Genomic DNA, 20,316 nt, shown 5'->3' with positions numbered 1-20,316 from the left:
GTCCAGGTGTTGGAGCTGTCGGCCAGACTACATTTGTACAGGGCAGGGTTGTACTCTCAAGCAGCCTTTTAAATCATGAATGATTGAACCAAATTGCTAGTTTTTTTCCCTTCTATTCAATTGTTCCAGGTAACAGAGCTGTCAGCCAGACTACAGGGCATGGTTGTACTCTTTAGCATCTTTTTAAATTATGAAAGATTGAACCAAATTGCTAGTTTTTTTTCCTTCTTTTGAATTGTTCCAGGTAACGGAGCTGTCTGCCAGACTCCAGGGCATGGAGGGTGAGAGGGAGGGTCTGAAGAGGACTAGTCAGCTCCTGGAGGATACAAACAAGCATCTCGAGGAAAAGGTTCCTACTGTTATTAGTATCCTTTTAAAATTCAGCAGTCTGGCCCATGTGTTTTAAGGCATTACTATGTATTACACTGTTACAGTATTAGACATAATGCAGCGACTGTGTTGTATACATTACAGACTCATGCAGGGAGTATACAACTGTATATATACAAACTGTGCCAAATGTTCAAATTGAAAAAAAAATAAGGTGTCACCATGTTTTTGCTGAGTTTTTAAGAACTTTACACCAAGTTTCTGTAATTAGATTAAAAAAATAACAGTTGTGACAGCAGCACACAGAAAGAAGTTTTAAGTCGTGGTAGAAGTGGTGGACATTTTCTGCTGTTCCTGTTTCAGCTTGCCAGTGCAGAGCAGTCATGTGATGACCTCAGGGACACGGTGCAACTGCAGAAAAATGTCAATGCAGGTGAGTTAACAGGTGACAGGTGTAACACTTACAGCTGGCACCGTAACCTGTTACACTGGCATTGTCCACCCAAGACATGCAATATTGTAACTAAACAAATGCCACTTTTCTGCACTTTTCTGCACTCAAAAATTGTGTAATGTCCCATCACTAATAGTCAATTATAGTTTCAGACATTGCAGTATCAGAATTGGTGAAGATATGTAAAATGTCTTTTGAATGTAAATCATAGCACTTTAAGTACTTCTTAGCAGTCTTCCATAGTGATCTTTTACATGATTGTATGTATCATAATTGCAATCTAGCCCTAAGACTATGATGATGTACCTTATTTTAGTGTGTAATGTAATACTATCTAATAAACCAGGTTATCTCTTCTTGTCTGAGATGCCATCTACAATTTGAAGTTTAATAATTTTGTGTGGTCTGAACAACTTCAGTCTGTTTCTCTGCATTTCCTCAGACTTGTCCACGCAGCTAGAGGAGGCCACAGAGCGTGCGAGTAACGCTCTACGGGAGACCGCGACCTTACGGGACCAGGTCATCCTTAAAATAATATAGTTTTGTGAGTTGTAAACTTCAGTTTGTCTCCCTACATTTTCCCAGACTTGTCCACGCAGCTAGAGGAGGCCACAGAGAGGGCAAGTAGTGCTCGGCGAGAAACCGCGAACTTAAGGGACCAGTCATCCTTAAAATGATATAGTTTTGTGCGTTATAAACTTCAGTCTGTCTCCCTGCATTTCCCCAGACTTGTCCACTCAGCTAGAGGAGGCCACGGAGCGTGCGAGTAACGCTCGGCGGGAAACCGCGACCTTACGGGACCAGGTCAGCCGTCTGAGCGGACAGCTTCTGGAGCAGAGGGACGAGACACGTGACAAACTGGTGCGGAATGTTCTGTTTGTTGTTTATTTGTTTTGTTTATTTATTTATTGTCTAACTATAGACTGCTTGAGACATGATCATTTCAAGCCTCAGAGGAACAAAGTGCTGAATACACAATACAAGAGTTACTCATAGCAAATGGATTCATTTTACAATATGTCCAGTTGCTTTGGATAACTTTGTTTATGATGATGATGTTGATCTTATTCTAACTTTCATCCACGTAAAAGTGATGAATGTTTGCTCTTTTGTAATGTTACTGCTGTCATTATCAGACATTTTCCAATGTATCCAGTTGATTTGGGTAACTTAATTTGCATTCTGTATCTTTCTAACCTTTATCCACGTAATAGTGATGAATGTTTTTTTGTTGTTACTCTTGTCATTTTCAGACACCCATTTGATCACTGCAGAGGTTGGCAGAAATTGCGTATTTTAAGTGATACAATGAAGCAGAAAAGAGAAAAACTTCAGTGTGTGAATGTGGATGAATAAACAATCTTACAGCTTCCTTTATTACCTTTTCCAGTCCCGTCTGGAGTCAGAAATCGCTGATCTCCAGTCACAGCTGGAGAGAGAGAAAAGTCGGTCCAAACTCCAGACCAGCTCTGCACAGACGCGACTGGAGGAGGCTGAGGCTCAGTGTGAGTCTCTTAGGGCACAGCTGGATGCCAAGAACCAGGTGGGTTTCAATTGATCTATGGAAGAAACGTTTCTTAAAGAATCCAGCATGAAACGTGTCATCTTGTGAGTCAAAATTGTTAATGCAATTGTCTCACAGATGGGTCTTATAGTAAGTTGATTTCTAGTCAAGATAGCTCTGTTCAGCACCAAGGACAGGCGTGTTTTTGTGTGTGGATGGTTTCAAATTGATCTACGGAAGAAAAGTTTCTTAAAGAATCCAGCATGAAACTGAGAACCTTGTCTTGTTCTTCTGAACAATGTGAACTGTCAATGCGATTGTCTGTCAGACAGATCTAATGGTAAGTTGAATTTCCATCAAGATTATTCTGTTCAGCACCAAGGACAGTTGTGTTTACGTGCGTGGATAGTGTTCAGCACCAGGGACATGTGTATTTACCTGTGTGTGGATGGTGTTCAGCACCAGGGACAGATCTGTTTGCCTGTGTGTAGATGGAGTTCAGCACCAAGGACAGATGTGTTTACCTGTGATTGGATGGTGTTCAGCAACAAGGACAGGTGTGTTTACCATTAACATGTTTTCTAGGAGCTACACAGTGCCCACGTACAGACAGGGAAGGTACAGTCTGACACCTCCTCCCTTCAGGCCAAACTGGAGGCAGAGAAACGCCTGAGACAAGACACAGAGGACAGGAACAACATGCTGGAACAGGAGATCTCCAAGGTAACACCGCTTATGTGCAATTTGTTGTTTTTTTGATTGAAAAGAAAAGCTGAATTCCAAGATCAACATGAAAGCAAAGCCTGAAGGGAAAGGCTGTACCTTGTTATATACAATGTCAAGTGTGAATGTTTAGTTTTAGTCATATTTCCTGATGCAAGTTTTCCTCTCATGTTTTTATAGACAGTGTTTGCTGGTAAAATGTCCCCAAACCAAGAAAATTAATCATTGTGGCTTTAATGGTTACCATAGATTGTTTTCTAGAGTCACGTAGAGTAGAATTCTTTTCAGTTCAGAACTTCTGTTGATCAGGCTTATTATACACCTTATGTAACGTAAACTGCATGTTCTTAAATGCAAAAATAAACATCCTAAAGCTTCCTTTTCTGAGCATGCAATCATGTACTATCAGACTCCAGTTTTAACAAATTCTTTGACTGAAATTTGAACAAAAAAGCTTCAAGAATTACCAGGTATTGTCTCCTCTGAATCAGTAGTTGCTATACATATCTAAGCTTGGTACAGTTATTACTGCTACTTAAATCTTTAGTACCAATAACATCACTAAACCAGAAAATAACCAAACAGCATTTCATGATATTTCATGTCTGACTCATCTTCCCTTCCCACCACGTTCCTTCCCACTCCCATTCCAACCCACATCTCCATGGACCTCTCTTCTGTTGTGTGCGGTGAGTTTCCTTAGAGCTAATGTCATTTACATTTATTCCACTCGCACAAACTTGTAATCTACGGAACAGTCAGTTTGTGTGTGGCTTTAGTCGCTTGTCAATTTCTTGCTGTGTTAACTCCATAACCTACAACAGTCATGTAACTTTTGCAGCACCATTTCCATGTTTAAGTTAACCATGAACCACCACAATCACAGAAATGCATGACAAACTAAGCAAACTAAATCATTTGTTATGGTAAGAACTCAATTATGATATGCATGTTTCAATTTGCACTTTGTCCTGGTCTTTTAGACTGACTGACAAAATTTAGTGGGGGGTTAAAGATAAATCAGAAATCATTGGCTGGAATAAAGTGTCTCGTACAGAGTTAAAAGTGTTTGTTTGTTAATGTTTGTGTATTCTTTTGTAGGTGTGGGGCCAGATGAAGGAAGGGTTGGAGAGAATTTCCCGTGCAGAGTCTGAGAGGGATCAGCTCAGGCAGCAGCTGGACATGGTAAAGAGATCACCTTTTTTTACTGTGCTAGTGTTCAAGAACAAGAAGAAGAAGACTGTGCTAGTCCACTCCTAGACTCAATGATGTTCTCTCACTCTTCAAATACTTGCCACATTGCTGTGCCCATGTTGTATCTGTTGCTTTTTTCTGTCATGATGTACACTTTTGACCACGCCAATTCTAAATGTTTGTTGTCATTCTTCAAAAGATCTTACAAATTTCAACAACTGCATCAGTTAAGTCTATACCATGGTCATTCAGGGAGAAATTATAGTCCTTTCTTCTTTTTTTAGCCTTGGTAAACTTACATGTTTGTATCATTCACCTTGTTTTATTGTGGTCTTCAAGAACAAGACTTAATACTAGTCAAAAATCATCATTTGATGATATATCAAGTCAGCTTACAAACTGACTTGCCAGTATGTTGTTATTATCTTCAGTTAAAGAGCAGACAGGGCAGCAGAGAGTCATTGGAAGCTACCAGAAGTCGGGCAGAGGAAGCTGAGAGACAGGTTAGTGTGCTGATTAGAGGTGTCTGGTGTAGGATTAAAATGTGATTGCTATTATCATTGTTATTGGGTGGGTTAACTTATAACTCTCTCTTTGCAGCCAGAACCTACCACAATTATCGAAAAGGGTGGTGGTGATTGGATCAAAGTCACCCTCACACTCAGGGTTGACATCGCGGCAAAGCCTAACGATATCACCCCTGACAATTCAGCCAGGGTATTTGGGTATTTGGGGCGTGGCTTCTAACCAACTGGCTTTTTGTTGTCGAAAGCTCGGAAAGGCGCCATATAAGGCGACTCATTAATATTCAAGAGCAAGATAACAGTACCGGCGTAACGTTCTTTCAGCGTCCAGACGTCTTTATCAGGTACCAAATTTAACATTTGTCGGTTCTGTGGGTATAGGGTAACCACGGCATCACCGTATACATGTACCGACCTAGCATACGGAAAAAAAAGCATTACCATCACGCGAAGATAAACAGATCTTTGTACACGCCGCGCCGTACGCTGTTTGTTCGAAACTTGCAATCCGGTCGCTGATTGGCCCGCGACAAATCAGGCAAGCTCATTAATATTCATAAGCAGGGCGCCCCAAATACCCAAATACCCTGGCTGAATTGTCAGGGGTGATATCGTTAGGCTTTGCCGCGATGTCAACCCTGAGTGTGAGGGTGGATCAAAGTTTGCAGTTCAGTCTTTAGATTGACATCTTGAAAAAGTTGATAGTCACCTGTTATGTTAATCCCTCCACAAATGTGGTAAAACTATTGCAGTAAATAAATATAGAGTACACCGTGTTGTATTTTATTTATGTAATAGCCACCTTAGAAAACACATGTTTCGATGGAAAATGCACCAGAAGTTGAAGAAATGTTGCATCCTTGAACAAAACAACAGCAATTCTAACGTCCAAATCCGGTATTCGAATTTTCAACCGTGCCGTACTCGCCCTGCTCGAAATAGTTCGATTTATTCAAAAGAAGCCCGTGTGATACAACTTAGAACCCCATGTGTTACAGAAAAGTATCACATGGTCCAGAACACCTGTATCGAACATTTTCGCGGCCCAGGCATGACATAAATAAAAGATGCCACTGGTTCACCCTCCATGTTGTCTGTCAGGTGAAGGAGTCCCAGTACAAGCTGCAGAGAGTTGCTGAGGAGGCCAGGAGGTCCAAAGAGGAGCTGGAGAGGAAAAGTAACGACCTGGCGACCCTCAGGAGACAGCTGCAGGAGGAGAAGATGGACAGGTCAGAAAAACACTTTCACTTTGATTCATAAAATTGCAAAATTGTAGCTCTTATAGGTGTAAAGTTGTCTTCCGAGAGGGACATAAAACGGGGGTCCTGTGCTCGAGGAGGTGCCTCGACTATGTTGAACAGCCTCATTACTCAACACATTGGGTACCTTCTGGCTGGCAAAATACACCAGATGATTAAACCTTACTTTAACATAAAGACCATAATTCCCCACAACTTTATTGCATAGGTAAAGTTTGTTGCATGGGTTGCATTGGTGTTGTCTGGAGTGTTATGTTATGGTTTGAATGAGGTCTTGATGTTCTCTGACTTATACCTCTTCCCCTTCTTTTCCCAAAAAAACTTGCTTTTCTTTACAGATTTTCAACATCTTGCTTTGAGTCTGAATTTTCAAGATTGTCACAAAATGACACAATATCATGCAACTTTCATGTGATACCAAGAAATGAAAAATTCATTTGTATTACTCTTCATTTCAAATTTTTATGTTGCCATGGCAACAGGGTTCAATCGGAGCAGCAGCTGGAGAGCGCGAGGCAGGAGCTGGGTCAGCTGAGGGACATGGAAGCGAGGCTGAAGGTCACCAACTCCCAGCTGCAGCACAAGGTCATGTCTGTGGACGAGGAGAACAAGTCTGTGGCTGACATGGTGGGTCAAGGTCGTTTGTGTTTCAGGTCAAGGTCATTTCTGTCAGATCATAGTCACTACACAAAAATGATCCTCAACCTGTCAAGATCATGTTTGTATACTAGACTTTTTTGTTAGTATGTGAACATCACATATGATCTCTTTTTGAAAACCTATAGAAATAAAATTTAGATCAGGATCTTGTTATCTTTTTGCAAATTACTTTGAAGATATTCTGGGAAAATTTGTTTCTATTTGTAAATATATCACAAATCTGATTAATCTTATTTTGCCTTCTTTACAAACATTCCATGCATTTTCCAACAGTCGTCAGGAAAAGTGAGTAATTAAAACTTCAACCTATCATCACGATGTAATGATAAAGCACATAAAATCCACCATTTCTTCTGCTTTTGGTGAAAGGTGCACAACCTGTCATTGCACTAAATGCACAGTCACAATGTTCTGCACTCACACAGATGACCTCATGATGCTTCAAGTCCAACCCCTGCGGAGCAACTTGTTTACTTGAATGTTTGTTTGTTTACTGGATCACCGCTGTCAGAGCTGAGTAATCAGTCGTGTCAGGTCTAGGCCCTAAATCAGCACCTACTGTTTACACGTTTTTCTACTGGTTTGTTTACTAAAAGCAGCAGCTTGTTTACTTGTTTGTTTGTTTACTGCAGCACCAGCTGTCTGAGTTCATGCTGCGTCAGGTCCAAACCCTGCAGCAGGAGGTGGAAACCCTGCAGCAGCAGCTTGTTTACTTGTTTGTTTACTTGTTTGTTTCCTGCAGCAGCAGCTGTTGGAGCTGGGTAAACAGTCCATGCTGCGTCAAGTGCAGACCCTGCAGCAGCTTGTTTACTCGTTTGTTTATTTGTTTACTGCAGCACCAACTGTCGGAGCTTGGTAAACAGTCCATGCTGCGTCAGGTCCAAACCCTGCAGCAGGAAGTGGAAACCCTGCAGCGGCAGGTTGTCGAGGCGACCAGCAAGTTGGACCTACAGATCCGCAGATACGACCAGCGGAAACTCAAGTACAAGAACAAGATCAACAGGGCAAAGTAAGGCGACGCAATCTACGTAAAATTTTCTCTCAATTTATGGTAGTTTTGCTGTACAAGAACAAGATCAACAGAGCAAAGTAAGGAAGGCCACGCTATCTACGCAAATTTCTCTCTCAATTTGTGGTAGGTTTTGTAGTAAGAAGAAGCTGGAAGCTCATACAATGTGTGATTTTTACATGTTACAATAATAGCCAGTATTTCAGCACTAAGGTGAGACCCTACTCCATTGAACAGCATTCCAGGAACAAAAAAGAAATCCGTTTTTGCTGAGCCAATAGATCCATGGAAAGAGAAAGTCACATTACATGACTTTCTTCACTCCATCCAGGTGTAAACATGGTTACCTCACTTTGGAGGTAAAAGGTGGTGGGAGAAATGCGTTAGACTTCCCCTTCCAATACCGTGTCCCAGACAAAGTGGAAAACAACCAACCTGCCATACAGCCTTAAGAAAAGACTATAGGACAACCTTTACCTTTCAAAGGAAGAATTGAACAATCAAGTACAGTAGGGACATCTTCTCTGGATAGTGTTAAAGAACACCAGCTGCTGCTGTGCCGCGTGTCTGCAAAGCTGTTGTTTTTACACCAAAGCTAAGGGTGGTTATACCGGCTATATAGATACAGATACTGAATGATACAGAACTAACATTTGTTTGTTTGTTTGTTTGTTGCAGGGACATCATCCAGCGAGAGAAGGGGATGCGGGAGGAAGCGGTCCAGTCGACAGAGGAGGAGCTGAGCAGAGTGAAGTCCCAGCTGCAGAGGGAGCTGGATTGGAAGAAGAGTCTGGACTCTGACCACAAGAAACTCCTGCAGGACAAGAGAGACTTGTTAACCAGGTAAATTTGTGAAGTCAGACCTACTGTTAAGGTGCTGAGCAGTTAGAGTTTGAAATTTATTCCTTGGGAGAACTGTCAGGGAAATTCTGGTCAGGATAGTTTCTCAGTATAATTTACCAGGTAAATTTGTGAAGTCAGACCTACTGTTAAGGTGCTGAGCTGTTAGAGTTGGAAATTTATTCCTTGGGAGAACTGTCAGGGAAATTCTGGTCAGGATAGTTTCTCAGTATAATTTACCAGGTAAATTTGTGAAGTCAGACCTACTGTTAAGGTGCTGAGCTGTTAGAGTTGGAAATTTATTCCTTGGGAGAACTGTCAGGGAAATTCTGGTCAGGATAGTTTCTCAGTATGATTTAGCTGGAGCGGAAAAAGAGTCTCAACTCCGACCACAAGAAACTCCTGCAGGACAAGAGAGACTTGTTAACCAGGTGAGGGGGATTGACTGTGGAAAACTTGTGAAGAAGGAAGAAGTCAGACTAACTGTTAAGGCACAGCTTTTAGAGTTGAAAAATATATATTCGTTGGGAAAATTCTAAAGGTTTCTCACTTGCTTTAACAGTAGAATTTACCTCTTAATACAAAAGATAGAAAGTGTTATTGATCAAGTTTTGTTCACTGAAGAGCCAATTTTTCACTGCCACTGGTCATGACAGAGAAGAGAGGCACTTTGTTAATTTGTACAGGTTCCCATTGCTCTTTCTGACAAGTGCAATAAACAGTGGATTCGCTTCACAGCCAGTCCTAAGGGCGTCAATCCTTTCCGTAACGTGCATGTTCGATGAGTGACTTGCTTGTAATCAAACTCAAAGCTTCTAGTTTCAGTTGCATTCATCCATCCATTCAATCATTCCCTCCTTCTCTCTATTCAGATTAACAGAGGCAGATGAATATGTACGTGACAGGAAGTGAACCGTGTCATTGAAAGAGAACCGCCGCTGCCATTCCTTCGTTTCTTCCTCTCTCTTCAGATTGACAGGTGGACAAAAATGTATACTACATAAAGCAACGTCAACGGAGTACTGATGTCGTCATTCACTCATTCCCTCCTTCTCTCTCTATTCAGATTAACAGAGGCGGATGAATCTGTGCGGGACATGAAGCGTACCGTATCGTCCTCCGAGTATCGCTGCCGGTTCTTGGAGCAGGAGAACTCCCAGCTGCAGGAGAGGTTAGACGCTCTGAACAGGCAGAAGGACAGACTGGACAGACTGGTGCGAGACTACCGGATAGAGAAACAGAGAGAGGTTTGTTTGTTTGTTTGTTTGTTTTTCTGGATGCTCTGAATAGACAGATTCTGAAGGACTCCCTGGACAGACTGGTGCGGGACTACAGGAGAAACAACGAGAGGTTTGTTTGTTTGTTTGTTTGTTTGCTTGTTTTGTTTTTCTGGACGACTTGAACAGACCGCAGAAGGACCGGCTCGACAGACTAGTGCGAGACTACCGGATAGAGAAACGGAGAGAGGTTTGTTTGTTTGTTTGTTTTATTTTTCTGGATGCCCTGCACAGGCAGGAAGACAGGCTCGACAGACTGGTGCGGGACTACAGGATAGAGAAAAAACGAGAGGTTTGTTTGTTTGTTTGTTTTGCTGGACGCCCTGAACAGGCAGAAGGACAGACTCGACAGACTGGTGCGGGACTACAGGATAGAGAAACAACGAGAGGTTTGTTTGTTTGTTTGTTTTGCATTTCTGGTTGCCCTGAACAGGCAGAAGGACCGACTCGACAGACTGGTGCAAGACTACAGGATAGAGAAACAGAGAGAGGTTTGTTTGTTTTTTGTTGAAGGCCAAAGAATAGGGTAAAACTACTTTAATTTACAATGTACGCATATGTGTTGGATGGTGTAATGGTCCAATTCCAAGGAACAACACAGTTAGTATTGGGAAAACTACCATTAATACAATTATCAATCTTGTCTGTCCTGAGAAAACAAGTCTAAAGACTAAGTGAACAGCTGTTGGGATAGCTAGTAGTCATAATATCCTTTATGTCATACCTGTGACTCGAATACGTTCGATACGGGTGTTTCGGACCGTGTGGTAACTTTCCGTACGGCCCGGGCTTATCACACGGGCTCCATTCGAATAAATCGAACTGTTTCGAGTGGGCCGAGTACGGTCCAAGCCCTCCCACGGTCGGGCTGGTACCTCGGGTAATACGGAATACACCGTGTTGTATTCTATATGTACTTGATTATGCAGAGTGGGTCCCTGAAACAGCAGTCAGTGTTCACACCACTGCTAAAAATCAATTGTAGACAGTATCCTACGATTCAACAACTTGATTCAAACTATTCTATGTCATCTACAATATTAACCTGTATTCAAAACAAAAGCTCTGACTTTTTCTTCCAGGCCATCACGAGATCGCTGACGTCCATCCCTCAGTCGTTAGACTCGGAGTTCATCTCAGCGAGACCCAGCAGCGGCCTGGGCACCTCCCTCAGCTCTCACATCTTAGATGGTCAACATGACCTGGGCACACCTTACCATCACTCCTCACCCATCCTCAACAGTTACCTGAGCCAGGTGAACTACTCACCTGGTACAGAAGAGGATCTGGATAACTCCACGTACTACAAAGAATGAAGGGGAATGGCTTCAAAATAATGTTACGTAAGATGCAGTGTGCATGGTCGTTACCTTGGATGTAAGTTTAGAAAAATATTTTTTCTACTGTAACAGATGAGCTGTTCAGTATAAGGACCCTGCATGATAGCTAAAGGGTATTCTTGGGGTAGTCATGGATGTGTCGTAAGAAATCCAGCAGTCTTGTTAATATGTTAAAGGCTGTTATATACCCTTTTTTATGTCATACTTGTGACGCGAAAACGTTCTATACGGGTGTTCCGGACTTTCCGCATCACACAGGTTCGAAAGTTGTATCACACAGGCTTCCTTCGATTAAATCGAACCATTTTGAGCGGGCTGAGTGCGGAACGGTTGGCAATTCGAATACCTGATTAGGATGTTGGAACATTGCTGTTGTAACACTTTTTGTTCGAGGGCACCAAATTGTTCAACTTTTGGTGCATTTCACATCAAAACATGGGTTTTCTCAGGTAGGTATGACATAAATAAAATGTTGGCTGTCGGGCGATCCGACCTGCGGTTGGGCTGGTACCTCGGGTGATACGGAATACACTGTGTTGTATTCTATATTAATGTTCAATTCTGTTCGATAGCCTTGCTGAAAATCCCATGACAACAACGAAATTGTTTGGTAAACTGAATGTGACCATGCACACTGATGAATCATGGCTGTTTGATGTCAGGAAATTAACCTGAAGCACACAACATAGAGGGAGTAAGATTGAGAAGCTTTCGAGTAGCTTCTGCCATTCTTTGTCAAGTCTGATCGTCACGTGACCCGAGGATGTTATAAATTGGGGGAAGACAGTGGCAGCCCTCGTCACAGTTTGGTTTGCTGGTCGACTTCTGATCCAGCTTTGTGGCCTTTTAGCAGACTAATTTAGCTTAAAAAAACTTATATATTTTGTAAACCCTTGCCAGGGAGCTGCAGCTGGTGATTTACACTTGGTGAGCTTGAGGGAGAAAACACAACAGTCAAAAGTTAAATTTTGATGTTGCTAAGGCTTAGGTCACATTTCCAAAGCGGGGCCCGGCCGGGATGTTTCAAAAAACGAAAAATTAAACTGTATACCTAGAAATATACACAGATCCTTCCCATGAATCTGATTTTGTCCATCTTGTGTATTTTGATGTCTTTTATATCATTCTTTTCGCTCCCGAAAGCTGCCCAGCCGGGCCCCGGTTTGGAAATGTGACCCAAACCTTACCCAGGGATGCCTATGATGAATCAACTTGTCTTCATGCAAATTGTACAGGACTTTTACTACTCAGAACAAATATCACTGAATGAATAAAATTGATTTAGCGACATTTGTTGATAGTAGTAGATTGTCGGTATTTGGTAAGATTCAAATGAAATCCATGAAACTTGTACTTGGTAATGACATGTACTTATACTAGGCACCCTTGCTACCCACAATGGCAATACTTGGACAAAAAGCTTGTTGCAAATATTCCATGGATTTTTAAAAGTTCATGCCACTATCATGGTTATGTTGGACAAGAGTTGCATAAGAGAGGTGCAAGTTTTTAAAACTTCTCACAATGAGTGGTAAATTGTACTTATCTGAAAATAATGAGAGTGAAAGTTCTAAGACTTCTCATGGTACACAGAGTGAAATGTCTTAGACTTTTAAGAGGTACTCAGAGCGAAAGTTTGAAGACTTCTCAAGTTACTCAGAGTGAAAGTTCGAAGACTTCTCAAGCTATTCAGAGAGAAAGTCTTAAGACTTGACTCAAGATTTGACTGAATATGTATATTAAGAAATGGTTTGTAAAGTCATATTATTTGTCTTGCCAATGTAACTACTTTGTATTAGATGAAAATGGTGTCAAATTTTTAACCAAATAGTGTGCAAGAAGGACTGTATTATGTATATTTCTGGTGTTTTTATTGCAAAATCTTTATCATTCTTGATTGTGAACTACATCAATGGCATTGTGATTATCATAATTTATGATGATAAGTATTTTAGTTGTATATATATTCAGGTTTGTCGCAGTGAATTTCAAGTTTATTTAATGCAAAATGACTTTGCAAAAAGTTTTATGTTAATATGAAAAATCGAAGAAAATTAGTGTGTAGAGTTTCTTTGCTTCTGAGACCAACTGTAAAGTTATGTGTTTAGTACATGTGTTACTTGTTTGGTACATGTTTTCAGACCGGCTGTTTGTCCTTTCTTTCACTTCTTGCCACACCAATGTAGCTGTTTTACATTATGTAGCAAAGTGTCCACTTCTGTATTCTAAACGATAATCTCACACATGAAATTGTGACAATAATAGAAGAATCAAATTGGATATTCAAGGTTTTGTATGTATTGTGTAATGTGTAACTTTGAGTGACCAAATGGTAACTTATATCCCAATGTCCTTGCCATAGGCATTGTTATACCTGGACAAAAATGTGAAAGCAGGTACATGTACTGAACAAGCAGTTACATCAATGAAGGTTGGACATCCAGGTGATAAGATATGCCAAATAATAGGTGCTCAAGCAACTGGATATGATGATTTTGGAAAAAGACGTTTTTAAACAAATCTGCTTGTCGTCAGTGACAAAAGGTTAAGTCGATGATACCTGAAACATCTAACCGTTTTTAAAATCATCATAATCATAATCCAGCATTCTCCTACGCAGAGGGACCACAGCTGTGTTGAAACTCGTTGTGGTCCCTCTGCTGTCTGGTGCACTCAGATCAGTTACTCACCGCCCTGCTTATGAATATTAATGAGCTTACCCTTATATGGGCAGTCAGCAGTTGGGGATCGGGCGTAGGAGGATGGAGCTATGTAAGACGCAACATGATTGTTTCACAGCGGCCTTTGTGAGATGGCTTTCGTAAACAGAAAGCCCAAGAAAGACCTATTCTCTGATTGGCTGACAGCTGGTTTGTGGCGATGCGCACAGTAACTGCTGGTGGGCCACCAGACAGCAGGGCCCCAATAGGCAGTTAGCTAGCCGTGCGTAGGAGGATGGAATCCAGTTGCTTGTCTGTATGAGTGACTAATATTTAGCGCATCTTATCACCTGGATTAATTAACATAACTACGTGTTTGCCAAACAAGTAGTTATATCTTCCAGGTATGCCACAGAAGAATTGGTGAACTTCTCAAGGCTCTAGTACACTGCCTATATACAGCCAAGAATGTACATTTTTGGTACATTTGTATGTACATATATGGTCAGATACTCAGGGTTCCACTGTTTTAGAATAATACAATGGTGAAAAGTGCATACTGCTTTGGTTTTTCTTCTGATATTTTATTCTATTTACCTAATGCCCCTTTATTTATAGTGGGGATGGAAGGATGGTTTGATTTGTATGTGCATATTTGTGTATATGCTCATATACTTGTGACTGTGTGTGCATATTTGTATGTGGGTGTGTATGTGTGCATGTTTGAGTGTACGAGGGGTGATCAATAAGTCCTCGGCCTCACCCAGAAATAATAAGTACAACACAGATTTCGAAGCATAGATGTCAAGTATAAAATCTTATATGAATGTGTACCAAAATTCAAATTAGTGTGATCACTAATGCTGTTTGATTACGCTTGTTTGTGTGTGCTTGTGACTGTGTGTGTGTGTGCATGTTTGTATGTGGGTGCTTGCACTATTGGTGACACTGTATATTTATTGTTTCACAACCGAAAACGACTTCTTTGTACATTTACCTGGACATTTTTTCTTGATTATACAATTTTGTTGAGAATGTTTCACACACACACACACACACACTTATACACACACACACATATACACACACATGCATGCACACGTGTATCAATTTTTAAGTAAAAACAGCCCAAAACACGAGCACAGCACGTCTATGTACACGTTGATTTTATTGATACGTGTCAATCACCGATGTGTCCTTTACACCCGTTTGTGCTTCTTAATAACAAAGTTACCATGGTAACAGTAATTGTATTGTATTTAGAGACTCTGTACTGCAACTCATCTGAATTTGGGGTAAAAAGCATGTTTTAAGTTATTGTAGGCATTTACTGGAAGCAAGGAGCTTCAAAAGAATTGACTTATGTCCAAACATTGTTGTATGTGTGCCACTTGCAGCAGTGACAATACGGAAATGGGTAATACATACATAAAGTTTATTCACCGATTCATATGTGCTGCATACATTCTATGTTTAGCTACAAATATTGAGATTAACCCTCATTCACCAAAGCAAGATTGTGCTAAATACAAGAAGTGCAGAAGGATGATTAAATACTAGTCCCGATTAAAACTAAAACAAGTTACAATTTTCACACACACATTCATCAAATAACAAAAACTGCCGCTTTTCTAATTGTTCTCTTTCCCCCTTTTTCCACTCCACACTTTTTACTATTTTTGGTCTACACGATTAAATATTGCGGAAAAAAAAACGCAAGTTTTATACAAGGGAGAGTGTTATATGTAAAACCAGATACATACTCAGGAAAAAAAACTGCAGCCATTCTCGTACACAAAATCCAGCAAATAACTCTCTAAGACTCGCCAATTTCTCTAGATTTTTTATAAGCTCATTTATATTACACCTACAGATTTTGTCAAAGAAGGTGGTATTATCATTATTATGCTATTATTCTTCAGCAGTCCTAAGTCTGCTCGGTGTGTGTCTTAAGTGTGTCTTGTGGGGCGGAAGTCTACATGCCGTAAACGCTCTCGTCGCTGTACGCTATGTACAGGAAGAAGTCTTCCTCGTGATGCTCCTGAAACAAACAAACAAACAAATAAATAAGGTGTTCAGAGACGGCCCCTTACCCATACTGGTTTGCAAATATTCCAGTCCTACCAAAATATCTGCAATGAGGATGTGGACATGTAGCAATGCTTCATTGTAGATTGGAAACTCACAGACAAGAGCACACTCAAACACAAATACACAGACAAACAAATACACACACACACACAACACAACCCATGCACACATGCACATACATAAATACACATGCAAATATATGCACACACATGCAGAAGATATTTGACAATGCTACATTGTGTAGATTGAGAATCACAGAAACATGCATCAATACACATCTGGCCCTGACCTCAATACAAAGTGGCCTGCAGTCCGATTTGAGTCCCTCAAAATAAAGGTTCAAACACTACAGACATAAACACTCATAGACAGACACAGACAGACACAGACAGCTACAAAGGTTATCAAACAAAAACCAACATGTCACTCCCTTGCGCTGAAGTAATAAACAAAAGACAAAATGATAAAAAAAATATTTATTGATCAAGATTCACAGAATTAGACCTGAGACTGAGAGGGTAAGCAACAGGAAAGTACATCCTTTACAAGGCCCACACCTCCACAAATAAGAAGGCATATCTTAAAGATTCTGTAAGCCCCTTACCTGGTACAAAGACCCCATAGTCGCGCTGGTGGGGGGAATGACGTTGTTCACGAAGAAGAAAAGCGCATCTTCCGGCCGGAGTGAGATCCGCTTCCGAATCAAGAAGTAGAACTGACCAACTGAAAAACAAACACGCAAGCAAACAAACAGGAGTTAGAAGGAAGAAATGACCAACTAAGGAAGTAACAATTGGTTGATTGGTCTGATCATAAGTCACAGGATAACTGTTCTCTTCCATTTTTCCTTTTCTGGATACACATTCTGACAAAAATTCAACTGCTGTATAATATTACATACTTTTATTACAGTATTGCATACAAAATTCAACTGTTGCATAATATAATTATTACATACATAACAATCTGGGTCCAATTAAACAGGATGCCTTTATGCAAACAAAACCATTTACATGCTTTGCAGTTTTGATGATAAGCCATTTTCTATTGATTTTTCAAAATTCCATTGACTGAACGCAGAAGGCTACAATGACAATTCTTCTTCTTTACCTTGCAAGACTAAGACCCTCAAGTGAAGACGCACTGTAAGGATCCTAAGTTTTCTTAAAGAAGCCCACCTGTGAGATCTGAGGGAACCAGGTACTTCTTCTTGTCCAGGTCTCCGATCCGAGCCTTGGGGGCCTTTTCTACGATCACCTGGGACAGCAAGGGAACAATAGCGGATCATTAATGTGATGATAATTTACCCTCATGTGTGATACAATAACAACTACCAGCTGTCCAAAAAAACATATGCCTAACCGATAACAGAGTGGTTAACGCTGGTTCACCTTTATCCATGGGTAACCTACATTTGTATATTTACATGTAATTTGGGGATATCAAGTTGACGGATGGTTGTTTCAAAATGCAGTATTTTGAGAATACTGCATTTTGACAGAACCGTCTTTTGACTTCATATGTTATAGGATAACCCATGAATGAAGGTGTAATATTGTAACATTACATGTTGGTCAAAACAAATGGGAACAACTTATACGGAAAATCTTGAAACTTTTGTAATGGTTTTATGTTCACATTTTTCCCAGTGACTCCTTTGTAAAATGTATGGCTGTTGTAGAACAGAATTGACATTAGATTATCCGGATAATCATTCTGCCTAATAGAATTGTGATTGTGGATGTTTGCCAAAATATCAGAAATCAAAATTTATACTAATTTTTAACCACTAATTTTTAACCACAAATCTAAAATACATCCAAAACCTTCTTCTCATTCCTACTTCAAAATGAATTTCTGATATGTTATGGCGTGACTCTCCTCAAACACAAAATCCCACCCCTAAAGTATGGAGGACATGCGAAAAGTTCGGTCCAAGTTGGCAGACATGCCGAATTCTACATGTACCAAGCTGATGCACATTTGACTGTAAACCCTTGGGGGAGGAGTGAACTATCACAGTATCACCCTGTAGGCTTGCTAGAATGAAGAGGGGGGGGGGGCAGCTCCCATATGCTGCAATATTGTCCCATGGGAAGATTGATAAGTAGCTTTACTGGCTCCCACAATGACGTTCGGAAAATACCTTTCTCAACAAGAAACTCACAATCTTGTAACGTTTAAAATGTTGCTTACAACTCAAGTCACAGCTATACAGCCTATCATAGATACCGATGTATCTTTGCTTGCAAACATTAGTTTCATCTCAATCAAAGGCATCAAAATGACACCATACAGTGACGTACATGGGTACATGTATTTTGGATGACCAGGCCTAAAACAAACAAAACAGTATTTTAAAAACATTTCCTAACTGTTAGTAACAGCAGAATAAATAGCTTAGATTCTTCAAGAGCGATTACAATCTACAGAGTACACAATCATTTTAATCTTATCAAAGGCTGCAGATGATGTCATAGTACTGTGATCAATTATCAGTGACTGACACCCAGAACAAACAGAGCAGAGCAAACTCCAGTATTTGCGTAAGTCCAGTACAGCACGTCAAATAAACCTCCACATGGTGTACAACGAGCTTAGCGTGAAATCTTGTTTGGTGCGTTGATGAACAATGGACTCTCAACGAAGTGAAACAAACGCTCTGTGCCAAAAATAAACTGCCCAATCTACACCAAATGTTACTCTATTGTTGTATGGGCTGAGAAAAGAAGACAAGAAGAAGAAACAACTGACAAGATTTGTCTTCCAAGTTCCAATCCTCAGATTTGCATATAAAAATGTGTTTTTCACTTGTACTGAATGTATGGGAGGGGCACTAATGATTTAATCATTGTATAATTTAATGCCTTTCCTGTCAGATAGCTTCAAACAATGCTTTGAGTTTGACTTCAGTTTGAGCCATAAATGTAATGTAGAGTTTACCTTGTAGGCGTGAGAAGTTGTTTATAAGCTATCAGCACTGTGATGTATTGCTGTTGTTACACCCTAATGTGGTTCTACTGGTTTAGTGGTTAGCATGAACTGTTAGTGTTACAGAAAGGTCATGCCCATTATGATGTCAATGGCACGGGCTATTCCAAAAAATAAAGGTGAAAGGATGGGGGTGGGGGAAAAAAATCTAAATTGGAGAGGGGGGTGGGTAAAAAACCCTCTGGAAATTGGACAAGGGGTTGGGTCAAGGAATCTTTACAGAAAGGTCATGCCCATTATGATGTCAATGGCACAGGCTATTCCAAAAAATAAAGGAGAAAGGATGGGGGTAAAAAATCTGGATTGGACAGGGGAGGGGGTTGGGTAAAAAACAACTGGATTGGACAAGGGGTTGGATCAAGGAGGTTAAACCTCCTTGGTTGGATCAAGGAATCTTTGATTATCTAACCAATATCCCCTGCACAAAGTATTACAGTACTTGAGACTTTTGGCCTCACAAAAATATCTTTTTTTTGCCAGTATTGTAAGCTGTGGGTATGACTTCAACATATTCAAAGAGTGAACCAGTCAATAAGAATTTTGAAGGAGGGCAAATGCAGCTTAAATTAGTGTTTGGAAGGTACTACTTGTACTAGTACTATGGGGAAATTGCATTTGATAAATTATGTGAAGCTACAGTACTAGAGTGAAACACAATATTTACCGAGCACAATGGACTGGAACACTGTAAACTGGCGGTTGAAGTATGAAATAACAAAACACTGCGAGACTCGAGGCATCAGTTAACAAATAAACAAAGGACAAACCCTGCCCTGTTTAGCGGAGGGATGGGCCCTGGCTTGACAGCCAGAAATAGATAAAAACACACCCCTAAATCTACTAAATTTGAAGGACCTACAATCAATTGACCAAAATGGATGCTTTAGCTAGTATACAATGATATCTTAGGCTTCATGTATAATGTTACAGGAGCTAAAAATCGCCGTAAAAAACAAAGAACAACAACGTAAACACAACAAGCTACGTCATATTTCCAGCTGCTATATTTCCCCACGAATGCTCTACCCAAAGAAATTCTTTAAGAGAAGAATTATTCAACTCTGCCTGCATAAAATCCTATCGTCTGACACTTCTAAATAGATCTAGAGAAGTTTGCAAACGTCGATCTTGGTGGAAAACAAAAGTACACGTCAACAAAAAAAAACACAGCATCAAAATGGCATGCCAGCAGGTCAAAGCAGAGGACTGGATCACAAAAATATCTCACAGGACCTTGACACGAAAATAGAGCTTACCGGAACTCTGTCGGGGTATTTGTTCCTGATTTTCTCGCCCTCGGCTCTCCGCTTTTCGAAAGGGTGCTCGTCCTTGTATTCCCACTTCATTTTGACAGGTAAAAACGCTAGTTATTCTGACCCAGGCTCACAGAGTTGCTTTCCTCTCCTTCCTGTTGGCAATATGGCCGCCTTTGTTGTGGTGCTGCGTCACTGGAGTGACGC

At 40.6% G+C, this 20,316-nt stretch overlaps 2 protein-coding genes across 2 annotated transcripts in view; one reads left to right on the top strand and one right to left on the bottom strand.

The window, feature by feature from the left end:
- The window catches only part of LOC118430890 (early endosome antigen 1-like), a 46,216-nt gene extending 34,876 nt beyond the window's left edge, over nt 1–11,340 (top strand). Inside the window, exons 14-26 of the mRNA XM_035841923.1 lie at nt 245–349; nt 694–763; nt 1,512–1,645; nt 2,175–2,327; nt 2,874–3,011; nt 4,113–4,196; nt 4,637–4,708; nt 5,831–5,958; nt 6,471–6,615; nt 7,485–7,657; nt 8,336–8,500; nt 9,564–9,744; nt 10,857–11,340. Coding sequence (XP_035697816.1) covers nt 245–349; nt 694–763; nt 1,512–1,645; nt 2,175–2,327; nt 2,874–3,011; nt 4,113–4,196; nt 4,637–4,708; nt 5,831–5,958; nt 6,471–6,615; nt 7,485–7,657; nt 8,336–8,500; nt 9,564–9,744; nt 10,857–11,090 — 1,782 coding nt within the window. The 3' untranslated portion in view covers nt 11,091–11,340. The remainder of the gene's footprint in view (nt 1–244; nt 350–693; nt 764–1,511; nt 1,646–2,174; nt 2,328–2,873; nt 3,012–4,112; nt 4,197–4,636; nt 4,709–5,830; nt 5,959–6,470; nt 6,616–7,484; nt 7,658–8,335; nt 8,501–9,563; nt 9,745–10,856) is intronic.
- Nucleotides 11,341–14,923: 3,583 nt separating this feature from the next.
- LOC118430666 (gamma-aminobutyric acid receptor-associated protein) lies at nt 14,924–20,305 on the bottom strand. The gene is made up of 4 exons (XM_035841653.1): nt 20,113–20,305; nt 17,044–17,122; nt 16,470–16,588; nt 14,924–15,815 (listed from the first exon to the last, which is right to left on the bottom strand). The coding sequence occupies exons 1-4, from the start codon at nt 20,200–20,202 to the stop codon at nt 15,750–15,752; spliced, it is 354 nt and encodes a 117-aa protein (XP_035697546.1). The 5' UTR covers nt 20,203–20,305; the 3' UTR covers nt 14,924–15,749.
- Between the last annotated feature and the right edge of the window lie 11 nt (nt 20,306–20,316).

This window comes from Branchiostoma floridae, chromosome 14, assembly GCF_000003815.2.
Source record: "Branchiostoma floridae strain S238N-H82 chromosome 14, Bfl_VNyyK, whole genome shotgun sequence".
NCBI lineage: Eukaryota > Metazoa > Chordata > Leptocardii > Amphioxiformes > Branchiostomatidae > Branchiostoma > Branchiostoma floridae.
Note: the sequence above shows the minus strand (reverse complement) of the source record. Positions and strands in the feature narration are given on the sequence as shown.